Raw genomic sequence first — 12,500 nt, 5'->3', positions numbered from 1 at the left:
TTCGCAATGTCACGTGATGTGACGTCACGCTTGAAATGGGTCTATAGGATATAGGACTCCCCTAGATCAAGCCTTTCATTCAATCGCGTTTTCAGAGACAGAAGAGCACAAGAACAACATTTACCCTTAGTAATCCTGAGGGAAACGCGAGCCATGTCAATCGTGACTTTCGTAAAGAGGTACAGCCTTTTCTCTTTGTTCATTATGGCCCATCTGCGCCAAGTTTTGAAGGTGCATTTTCTCGACTTGTACTCATAATGATATTACGCATCTATTCAGCACCGCTTAATGACGGCAGATAGGTCAAAAACATAAAACCAAAGAATTCTTAACCGAAATTGAAAGCAGATTTAAAAAGACAAGTATTAGTGTTAGATTCAAAAGAAGAAATGCTAGAACGTAATCGTAAATGTAAAGTTAAATTGTTTCATTACTTTAAAGCAGCGACAGCTAGGGATCCTATTACGCACGATTTAAGGTTAAAATTAATACGTATTGAAAGAGGGCCAGATAACGATCGTGGGGTTAAGTAAGGATCTTAAATATAACTGGAAGATTTATCATAAAAGGCCTTGAAGGCTAGCAAAAGTATCTTGAATTTGAAGCGTTAGCAAAAGGTAACCATAGAAATTTAATAAGGGTCAGCGTTATGCAATCATAGACTTAAGAGTCAGATGAGACATGGACAGCAGCGTTTCGAAGACTTGGAGTTTCTGAAGAACCAGCGTAAGAACATACTTTGGGACACCGTACAGAGGAAGGTTACAGTGATGAGGCCTAGTGTGTATAAGTATTTCTGTAGCCGTAGACGATAGGTACTTACTTATGGGGGCGCTATTACGTGAATGATAAAAAGCAGCTTCAATGAATCAACATAGGCATCGTGGACATGGTGGTATCGAAAATTACACCAATGATCCTGGCATAATTCGAGGGAGGAATAAGATCTGATCCAAAGCGTAGCGACTAAGAAAAGTAAGATGGTCTACAGTCCTTTACCATCTACAGTCCTTTACCAAACTAAAGAAAAGTAAGATGGTCTACAGTCCTTGACCATCTCAAGAGAATGGCTTCACAGTTGGTCAGTTTTTATGATATTTTCATTTCTGGTTACTACTTAACAGTTTCCCGCCCACTCATTTGCATATATCGCTAGCGTCTGGATAACGAGGCATGAGACCATAGAAGCCATTGTTAATCATTATATGCACTGAGTGGGCCAGGTGTACCGCAATTTAGATAAAACTTTTTGATATTTCCCAAAACGCCGAACGAAATTTTGGCTGTTAAATTTCCCTAATTTTGTGGCGACGATTGATCAGTTAACAAATGCTCAAATTGCCCGACATGCCCTTCGGATTCCCCTCAAAATACATCCTTTAGCTTCAGTAACTTTACTGCAAAGTCCAGAAATCGCATAGGTGGTTTGTACTGGTGGACGTAAACAAAAGATACCTCATTGGCTTCTTTTGTTCGTCCACCAGCATTTTTTCCTTTCACCATTGTTACCTGTGTCTCAAGAGATTGGTTGCAAACCGCCTATAGTAGTTTTTTCGCTAATGAGCCATTCTTTAAGATGGTACACAGAACTCACGGATTCTTCTTCGTTTTCTTGTTTATTCGCCACATAATAACTTACTAAGATGACTTATTGTCTGATTTTGCTCGTACATGTTCATTACCTTATTTGGTAGTACTCGCAAATGTCACAAACTAAGAGGGGTAGGAGTCGGTCAAAACTCTGGTACACTTGTCAATACTAAGGCGAGTGCAGTGCTTCACCAAACGTTCCAATCAAACAATGAGAAATTATGCATGGAACTGTTTTCTCAGACATAACAATGATAATCTATTTAGTATTACGTTTTGCCCTTCACCGAAAGAACACGTTTACATGCTACTACATTTTAGCATGTTGATATCACAAAAATTGATCAGTCTCCGTATGGGGAATCCCAGAGTGGTTTTCGCAGATGTTTATGAAACCGAACGAAACTCACATCCGATTGAAAGCTAAGATAAAAGTCGTATATTGCGACATCAAAAGGGCGTACAAATACCGCGAAGTTAACAAAAATGGACTTGGCGTCCTTTTTTGAGTTAAGTGCATAAGCACAAAGAATGACGACGTGACCTTTTAACACGAGTTTCGTTCTTGCAATCACAGTTCGTTATCAAACCTAACGAAACTTGTATCATATGAAAGGTTAGATCTTAAAGTTCAAATAATTTTCGAGGCTACTGCCTCCTGTATGGAGGCGAAGCCACGATGTTGTCCTGTTCAGTGGGTGAGTGTAGAATACGAACGACCTCTGTCGAAGTCTGCCGAGTTTTATTTTCCTCGTTCTTTGCTTATCTCGGAAAACTAAAGAAGACGGTCAACATCTCACAATCATTTCACGATTGCGCGTGAAAAAACAAAGCTTTACCTTGCAGAATCATGAAAACTTAGAAGAAATATTTTTTCTTTGAAGGTCGAGAATTTTACCATTTGAATCAGCAAATCACGCCCTGTAGACCTGGAGATATATTTTTTCAGTTCTCACCGTGACCCCACAAAAAGATGATAAACATCTCAAAATAATTTCACGGTAGCGTCACAGACACTTAATTGAAAAAAAAGGCGGCTTTTCTTAGCAGAAATAATAGGTTTGATCCGCATGTTGTGGAAACTTTTATAAATTTTAACTATTCGAAAAGATAGCATTTCACCTCTTCAATCACCGACTAATGCTCAAAAGTGCGGATAAATTTGCCAAGGAAGCAACACTTCGAGTTTAACAAGGTGACCCTTATTCGATGGAATGATGGAACAGTGGAGCGGTGGAATGGTGGAGTATCCTGCAACGCGGAGTGTCTTGTTTTATGAAACAAGTCACACAAAAATGGACTTGGGATGAAATAAGAAAATAATTTATAGCAATTACTTTCTACCTATGCACAAGATAACAAAGCAAAGGCTTCAATAACTATGATCGCGTGAAGGAATGTTGGAAATTTTTCCTGTCTGGAAAAATTTTGATATAAGGAAGGAAGTTTCAAAACCTCAAAACCAAATGCACGTGAGAGAATGAAGTACACGCTTTTGAGCATCAACTAACAAAACCCCAGTCGATGAATAATAAAAACGAGTGACATCACACTTCCCCGAGCGAAAAAACATGTGGAAGATGTCGCAGCATGTTTCCATATAAACTATCACGTTTGCTGGGAAAATGGAACTGACCCAAGGTCTGTGATATTTCTTGATTTCTTTTTCGCAAATTACAGATTTTCATTTCGCTTCGTTCTGTTTCATTTCGCAAATTACAGTAGGCCTTGTTGGGATGAAAGAGCAGGGCAAAGCTATTTTAGAAACCGCAAAACTCTCGGATGGATTGGGGTTATCATAGCGAGTTGGTTTGAGACATATTTATGAACACAGCAGTCAACGACTGAAACGCAAGTTTTTAATCTGAACATACATCGAAAATCAAAGATTGAAGTTAATTCATTCTTTACAAATAAATTTGATACATGTGGCACAAATAAATAATTATATTCCTACTTCCATGAAGCAATCCAGTGCACACGAATCGTGAAACGTCTTTCGACACGACACTAAATCTATTTTTCGAGGGCAGCATACTGATCTTAAAAACAACTCTTTCATCTAACAAAGATGGGCGTACAACTCACCAACAAATTGTTTCTTGACTGAATCGAGGACCTAGAAATAAAGACAGTAATAACTAACGCTCAGCTTCTGTGAAAACTGTGCTGTCAAGTCAAAGAACGTTTGATATGAAATTTCCATCTGGAAAATTAGGTAATGATCTCACCTGGAAAGTTAGGTAATGATCTAGCTAGCCTTTGCAGGCTGAAAAGATTACTGCCTTTCCTGATTTGTGGCTGCTAACGAGTCTGACGATCCAAGTTTGTTGATTAAGTCCGTCGATTTGTTCCCGAGTAATCAACGTTTAGGATGAACGTTTTGGGCCTGTATTTTAAAACTGTGCTTCAAAACATTTTCTGTTGATTTAACTTGCAATTGATGAATAGTCAACACAAATGACTCAAAGCGACTTACCCTAACGTCCTTCGTCCTAGGTTCAAAGTGTTGTCCCAAGGATGCCTTGTGCGCCGAGACTACACTGCGCACCTGGCAGTGATTACCCCGTTATTCAATCTAAACATAAACCATGTCATCTTCCTATTTAAGTAGGGACTCAAAAGGCGAGGGCATAAAGTTCGAAACTGAAATTTGTTTTTTCTTTCAGCTTTAATAGATTGTATAACCTGTCGATGACGGGGCGCTGACTTCACGTTATTAGATAACCTGAGGGGGGGAGGGGGAATAGCGTATGCTTGCTGGAATGAAAATTACTGTCCTGTGCTTTTTTTTTGTTTTGTTTTGTTTTGTTTTGTTTTGTTTTGTTTTGTTTTTTTTCTGTTCATGTGCTTTAATTTCTTCTTATTTATTCATTTATTCATTTATTTATTTCAGAGCTCCGCTTGATTGATGACGTTAACGTTGATTCACGCTCAGATTGCTAAGCATTGTGGGGTAGGGGACTGTCCCTTCGACTTTTCGATTTAAAAGCTTGGTCGAGCAAATTTCAAACTTTTTAACTGAACACAATGGACATAGAACTATGAATCGTGGCTTTCGTTTAGAGGAGCAGCATCCTCTATTCCTTCGTGATAGCTCTTTTGAGCCAAGTTTTGAAGTAGCAGCAACCGAATTCAGGTATCCATCAGTCGAAGTTGAACCAAGGTCTGAGGGATATGATGAGTATTTTGATCCACCTTTGGAAAGCAAGTATGAGTGTCCTATCTGTCTTTTGGGACTGCGAGAACCAGTGCAGACAAGCTGTGGTCACAGGTTCTGTAAAGGCTGTATAGTTCGGTCCATACGGTAAGGTCTATCGAAGTTTTACAAATTTATCCTCGGCGCCTTAGAGCTAAAATTATTGATAAGGAAATGAAATCTGGGTTACCTTATGGGTTACACGAGGTTGAGCAGTTTTTTGAGCGCCAAATGTATCAGCAATGATGCCATGTCTTAATCTTAGTTGTGATCAATTCAGCAAACATGTCTCATACATTGTGGTTTGCTCTACAAGTACCTTACATTTACCGAAAACTTTGAAACTAACACCTTCTCTCCATACACAGACTACAATGTTACCTGTGGTTCTTGTGTGAGCTCCTCGAAGGACCTTTATACCTTCTCTTGATGATTTACTCATCACAGTGGTTCAACTTAAAAGGCATCTTTGTAACGCATGCGTGTGTAGACCTTTATTGTTCTGATTAATACAATTGGGGTGGAAGGTTTGGAAATCTAACAAACTCTAAGGAGCAGTGTGGCGGTTGATACATATTGATCCACTAATCACTTAATACCAAATGCTCATTATATGTCACACAACAGCGACAGCAGTCCTTGATGTCAACATGAAATAGCATTCAAAGGATATGTTCTGGAGGCTAGTGCAGGGCTGCTTGCTGCAGTAGCTCATTTGCAGATACATTTTTATCTTTTGTAACGTATTAAGAGTGTTGTCATTTAAGGTTAGTAAGTGTTTACAGTTCACAGTTTTTGCATCTTTTTTTGAGGGGGGAATTTCCTTTGAAAGTGAAAGAGCTGATTATAATTTTTTTGGTTTCATTTTCATTCTTACCCAAAATAAAAATAAATTTCTATTTTGTGTATATGATCCATATGCTTCCTGCTAGGTCTAAATGTTGTCAATTATGGTGAAATATTTACTAGGGGAATTAACCAGGTGTGGGGGTTGCATTTTTGCAATCAGATAGAAATACTCGACTTTTGTTTTGAAAATCCCTGACAGTTATAATTTACAAGCTGAGTAAAAGTAAGATCAATTTTAAACATTTTATTTCATTTTGATTAATATTTTGAGTTTGTTTTAAGGTAGATGCATTTTTATTATTTTAATGTTTGACAATTTGTATTCTCTTTTATAGCACTGTTTTTCTTTACCATTTTTAGAGATGCTGGTCCTAAATGCCCCGTAGATAATGAGCGCTTAAGTGAATCACAGGTTTGTACAAGTATTCTTAATTATTGCTGCCATGAGTACAGTAAATGGTTGCCTTGCTGAAAAAGTTTGGACCATGTAGACTATAGTTAGCCTAGGTGAGTAAGGCAGTTGATATATTAGCAAGCAGTTTATTAATGCATTGGTTGATGGTTGGTCAAAAGGCAAGCAATAGTTGGCTGATAGTTTTATCAACACTCTACCGACAGTTCTACTGTTAGCCATCAGTTAGCCCACAAACAGCTGACGGTCAACTGATAGTTAACTGACAGATGGCAGACAGAAGGCCAACAGTCAGCCAACTGTTGGCCCTTTCATGTGAATACCTTGCAGTTTGGGCTACTTAAGAGTGTATAAACCTTTGTAAACTTCAAGAATGTATATTTTTCCATAAAAGGACTTTTAGAACTACACACAGTTCTTTCAGTTTCGATGCAGTTACCGGATCATCAAGGCATGTATGTTCGCATGTTTGCTAAAATAAGGCTAATATCAAGCCATCTTGACCTCATGCTTGGTCAATAATGCATTTGTATTTGGCTCCCCTTTGTAGAATAATTGTTAATTGGTCTATGGACAGTTGAATGTGAGTTGATTATCAGTAGACTGCCCCATTTTTAATCAACCTTCGACAAACACAGCTATTTGTAATGCTCTTGATCCAAAAATTGTTACCAGAAGTTTAGAAAGTTTTAAAATACACTGTTTACCTTTCCTTTTTCCTTCTTGTTCCATAAAAATATAATGCAAGGTCATGCACATATGACACTCAGCACTGCATTGGTATATCCAACATGACATGGGAAATTATTTGATATCACTGTAACACAAAGGTAAAGTTAGCTATACTGCTAACAACTTAAAATGTACAGCTCAACAGCTATGCTTAGCCTAATAATTTCTGTTAGAGTTTATAATCAACTTTGTCAAACACTTGATGCATGAATGGTGGTGTAATTTGCATGTTAAGTGTTACACCCGATTGAGCATAACTTGAATGTTTAAATACAATTGAACCTGTATTATTAAGCGGCAATTTATTGAGCCGTCATCTTGCATTAGGCAATTTGTTTCCCTGTAGTTTTCACCCCTATTAAACAGTCAGCTCTGTAAAACTGTAGCAGTCACCTTCGAATGAGTTGCAATGGCCTGTTTGTATTGTCTTCCACCTGTATTGAGCTGTCACTAAAAACGGAACTACCGTTCTTGAATAATACTACCAGTAAGAATGATCTTTCACGTCAAGTGCAATCCATATTTCTCTCAATGTTAGTAGAATATTTGAGCAATTTTTTTTTCGTAATAAGTGGTCAATTGTAGTATAAAATGGCGTTTTTTGTATTATCCCCATTCTTTAGAACTTGTTTTAAATGGTCACCCTCCATTCCCCATGGGTAACAGCTTAAGAGGCTGTCTCTTATTTCCACCCGGTCAATTTTGCATCAAGAATACTTTTGCCTGAAACGCTGTCAAATGAAAGACTTTACTTAAGGAGGAACTAAATTAGATTTGGTTTGATTTGAAATAATTTTCTGACTACATTACGGGCCATAATTATTTCCCCAGTCCGTAGGAACCATTGCAACATCTTGAAAATTGAAAAATGGGTATATTTTGTAACATTATAGAATATTTGATTCGCATAGTTAAGCCACCAAGTTTATGTCAGATTGCTTAACAACCTTTCTAGTCTGCCAAGATAGTTAGGATTTCCCTCTCAATATATTTGAAAAGGTGAATTTTAACATATTCTGACCCCTAGCCTGTAAATCATCATCAGCCAATGGCCGTAAATAACCTTGATTTAGGTGTGAAGTTTTGGGATTTGGGACCTGATTGATAACTCTTTCCTACATAGCCATTAAGTTGGGACCTTTATAGGCAAATACATGCAAAAACCCCTGTATGTTTGACTTTTTAGAAGTTATGAGCATTTGAATCAGCACATGTACAAGCATTTGCGATTTTTCTGCCTACACCGAAATCAAACCCCTAGAGCACATCTCACCATAAATACAGCTTACCTTCAATACATCTTGGGTTTTCATGAAATTTCAAACATTCCTTGCTCCACAAACTGGTGAACTTAATGATAACTCCAACAAATAACTCCAAACTTAAGCGGTCAGCACTCTTCTGTAACTCACTGTTGCAAACTAAATTCAAAATTACAGCCATGTTTTGCATTTTATGTCTAGTGGAAACTTTGGATTGCAGCTGCATTTTCTTATAGAATCAGTTATTGAACTTCACAAGTCTACAAGTCGACATTTGAGGGCTACAATTCAGAATTTGCAGCTGAATGATCATACTACTGTACACAGCAGTGTACTGCCTTCTCAGAGGTCGGCATTAACCATTGCAAATGTTTGTACATGTGTTGATTCAAATGCTCATAACTTTTGAAAAGATAAAAACATACAGGTGTTTTTGCATGTATTTGCCTATAAAGGTCTAAATTTAATGGCTGTGCAGGAAAGAGGTGTCAATCAGGTTCCAAATCCCAAAACTTAACGTCAAAGTTATTTATGGCCGTTGGCTGATGGCAATTTATCACCCTACGGACTAGGGAAATAATTATGGCCCCTAATGCAGTCAGAAAATTATTTCAAATCAAACCAAATCTAATTTAGTTCTTTCCTAAGTAAAGTCTTTCATTTGACAGAGTTTCAGGCAAAATTTTGACACGAAATTGACTGGGTAGATATAACAGAGACAGCCACTTGTACAGGTTTGACAGTAATGGGATGCTTGAATAGACTCAAAGAATAATTTGTGTTAATAAAAAAATAATTGGTCAGTCAATAATGAGCCATTATCGACCTTAAGCATCAACAACAGCGACAAGGACAACGACCCATAGTCTATGGTGCATGCTTGGCCCATTATTCACAGGTTATCTAAAACATGAAAACCTCGTTGTTGCTATGTTGGAGTGAGGGTGAGTAAATTTAGCCTCAAAATCTATTTCCTGAAAGAAGTTATTTTTCCCAGGTTGTCTCTCAACCTATTTGTCTTGTTTTATGATAAAAACATCCAAAACTTGTTTGATATATTTTGTTTCCATGGAGGAGCAAAGCAAATTGAAAGCTTGGCTCATTCCTGTATTCCAGCTTTTCACTATGGAAATGAACCAGGTTGAAAGATTTAACATCATAACCTGTTGTGGTTGATTACGGTCAAACTTACAAAACTGTGAACGCCTAAAATATGCCTGGAATGTTGATTGTCTTGTAACCAATCACCAACAGGATCTTGAGAGCACAGAAACCACAGACACTGAATGGGTTTCATCAGTCACGAAACCAGTTTGTTTCAAGATGGTTTCAAAACACCTTCTGTCTTCTCTTAGACAAATTAAGATAATTTCTATTCCTTTGTATGGGGAGCCAAAACCAATGTGAGGGATTTTAGGTATGCAGAAAAAGGAAATGAAGAATTTGAAAAAGTGGTTGCAGTGGTTACATGTTAGCAATGCAACATTTTTTACGTGGTTGATTTGATTTACAGGATAAGATGAAAAGATGATAAACACCCCCTGAAATTCTGGTGTTTTTGTCACCAGGAACATTGTTGTTATTTTTGGTTGGGTAAAGAATTTGGTTTATTTACTTTAGGAAATAATTGCCGTCTCTTGGGTGGTTAGAAGGTGGGTGACAAATAATGCAGAGTCGTGGCACAACCTGATTTTTGCTATTCCACCTAAAATATCATTTCAGTCCATTTTCTTGTAGTGGTTTATAGTGCAGTTATTTGGTTAGTTTGTAATTGGGTAATACTTGCAAAGTTAGGAGAAATGTGAGTGGCTTTATAAAAGGAACAGCCAAGCAGAATTTGCACTCAATTCGCTTATTTTTAGGCATTACAAAATTCCAATTTTAGTGATATCCGTCTTCACCTTTTGCAGTTATCAAAATAACAGCCCTTCCTCCCTTAAGAGCAGTCGTTCACTTGTTTTTATACACATACTAGTAAGCCAAGGGATTGAAATAAAGAAGAAAAATTGACAAGCTGATACCTTGGATCTACAAGATGGTTACAATTTTGAAGATATGTGCCTCAGCGATTTTAGTCGCAGGTCGAATGGTCACATTGGCTAGTTGCATCCACCTGTCAATTTTTTATCTATGTTTAGAAATCACTCAAACTTTCTTTGCCCAAGCAGTATGTGTGGCTTGCAAATAGCAAGGACTGGCAATCTTACTGGCATCTCCTGTATAATAAGACAGATTTGAAACAAAGTGGTCACAAAATTGGTTTTGTGGTGGATGGCAACCCATTTGGTGTCTGTGATTTCTGTGGTCTCAAGATCTTGTTTGTTATTGGTTACAAGACAACCAACATTCCAGGCATATTTTAGGTGTTCACAGTTTTGAAAGTTTGACCGTAAAGTAAGTCCTTAGCAGTATTACTATTTGTTTGTTTCTAAGGGGCATAGAGTGGAAAGAAAAACACTTTATACAGCTTTATAGAGAAATCCTTGTTATGGAGCCATATCATCATCATTATCTAAGATACAAAAAAAAGAGGCAATGTTTGACACCAGATGGCAATTAATGTGAATAGTGTTTTCTTTTTTTGGTAGCCACTTGATTCCTAAATATTTCAAATTGGTATTGAATTCCAAAAGTTTGTTGCCATTTTTTATTTTAAGAGAAAGTGTACTAGAAAGACCTCCAAAATTATGTAAGCAAAAACATTGTATTTGCCTAACAGTAATACAAATCAAAGAATCTTAAAGACATTTTTTTATTCAATGATAAATTGCTCTTGGATTGTACAGTCACCATGGAACAAACTCACCTACTTAAACAAATTTTTACATGTTCAACACCAAGCCATTACTCTGTTGAAAATTGATGTCAAGTAATAACTAAGTCATGTTGTTAACAAGTGGGTTGAAATGTTCTCTCACATTTATAGTCGCTCTTTGTTTGGTAATAATTTTTCTTTATCCAGCAGGATGATAAAAGCCTCTCTAAAACCATGAAATACGAAATGAAGATTTAAAGCATGAACAGACCATGATAATTACTATATGTTTTTAGCAGCCATCATGGTGTAATCAAAACTACATTTTACTGAGAATGCCTTTGTTATTGCAATCATTTATTGAATGGTTGCTGAAAATAAATGTGCTGGGCTTTTAAATTGAGTAAAGAAAATTCTAGGCAAAGCTGTTTCCCAGAACTTTTCAAGGATGTTCTGCAAGCACTTTGTTATTGATCATTTATTTGAATGAATCTGCCAAAAATCTGTCGAGATTGTGTTAAGTTTAAGCCATATTGATTTGTTTGTTTATGCTTAATCGTAAGATTAGTCAGGCATCCCTAGCTACGATAGCCACAGAGGCTGGGAACAGAAGAAAAAACATTAAGAGAAAAAAGCACATGGAGAGAGGAAGTTGGAAAACTTAGAGAAGTCGGATTAAAATTGTTCGGTTTATTCAATTGAAAGTGAGTCATGAGTATATTGTCAGAAGAAACATTTCCAACAAATCCAAAAAAGCAAAATCTGAAACTAATGCAATTATCTTACTACATCTTAATTTTATAGTCTAGAAGTAACAAGATTTTATAAAAGAGTCTTTTTTTCAAGCTGCAAAATGGTTCTTATCTTAGTTTGCCATTTGCTGCCTTTGATCTAAAAAGGACACTGAATGGGTCTTAATAGGTACTTAAATCTAAGATGGTGTCCTGTGAATTTGCACAGTTGTTGAATGTGCATGTGCTGCTTTTCAGAATTGAAACAAATGTAGCAAGGAAGTTTGTTGCAGATTTATCTTATTAAGAAATCTTAACCCTCACTAATTCTCTAAGTAGGTAGTGGTTGCCAATTTGGTGACTGATTTTCAAGAGTTTGTCATCCATATGGCATTCACTCATGAAATATATACCCAATCAAGTGGTTGATAACCAAGCTGAGTACTGGGACGAGCAGACAAAATCATAGTATAACATGGCTTTACTTACAAGGGTAGGCTAGTCATCTGACCAGGATACAAAGGACTTCCATGCCTCTCACAATTCTATGTTGACAGCAGATGCTTACAGTATATGCTTGCCTGGTATTTGGAGTGCTCTAGCATGAAGTGTTAGGGTTTTCTTTGTTCATCAGTTTCTCCTCTGGCTTCTTATGGGTCATCTATTCTTAAGGTCCCTATTAACAGTTGCTGGTTGGTAAGGCTTAATGATGACACCACCTGATCAGTAGAAACCATTTTTAGAAATGTAATGTAGTCTGTGCCCACAGGGGGGTGTATAATGATCTTAAATGGCATGTTACACTGTACCTTCATTAGTTCTCTACTGATATGACTTTCTGCTTAGCTTTATCCAGACAACTTTGCAAAGCGGGAAATGATGGATCAAGATGTATTCTGTCGTATGAAAAAGCAACATGGCTGTACTTGGAAGGGAAAGCTTGGCAAGTTGCAGGTATTTGGACTGTATC

At 37.1% G+C, this 12,500-nt stretch overlaps 2 protein-coding genes and 1 long non-coding RNA gene across 3 annotated transcripts in view; 1 reads left to right on the top strand and 2 right to left on the bottom strand.

The window, feature by feature from the left end:
* The window catches only part of LOC148722263 (uncharacterized), a 2,900-nt gene extending 2,849 nt beyond the window's left edge, over positions 1 to 51 (bottom strand). Inside the window, exon 1 of the mRNA XM_088737083.1 lies at positions 1 to 51. This exon is cut by the window's left edge and continues 369 nt beyond it. The gene's annotated coding sequence lies outside the window, so the exon portion shown is untranslated.
* Positions 52 to 3,432: 3,381 nt separating this feature from the next.
* Positions 3,433 to 4,556, bottom strand: LOC111344689 (uncharacterized). The gene is made up of 2 exons (XR_002696184.2): positions 3,822 to 4,556; positions 3,433 to 3,709 (listed from the first exon to the last, which is right to left on the bottom strand). It is a non-coding gene; the product is annotated as an uncharacterized LOC111344689 (long non-coding RNA).
* Position 4,557: 1 nt separating this feature from the next.
* Positions 4,558 to 12,500, top strand: part of LOC111344690 (TNF receptor-associated factor 6) — a 27,308-nt gene continuing 19,365 nt past the window's right edge. Inside the window, exons 1-3 of the mRNA XM_022951933.2 lie at positions 4,558 to 4,897; positions 5,999 to 6,050; positions 12,377 to 12,484. Coding sequence (XP_022807668.1) covers positions 4,635 to 4,897; positions 5,999 to 6,050; positions 12,377 to 12,484 — 423 coding nt within the window. The 5' untranslated portion in view covers positions 4,558 to 4,634. The remainder of the gene's footprint in view (positions 4,898 to 5,998; positions 6,051 to 12,376; positions 12,485 to 12,500) is intronic.

The sequence above is a fragment of the Stylophora pistillata genome, chromosome 10 (genome assembly GCF_964205215.1).
Source record: "Stylophora pistillata chromosome 10, jaStyPist1.2, whole genome shotgun sequence".
In the NCBI taxonomy this organism is placed as follows: Eukaryota; Metazoa; Cnidaria; class Anthozoa; order Scleractinia; family Pocilloporidae; genus Stylophora; species Stylophora pistillata.
This window is presented reverse-complemented; position numbering and strand designations above follow the sequence as displayed.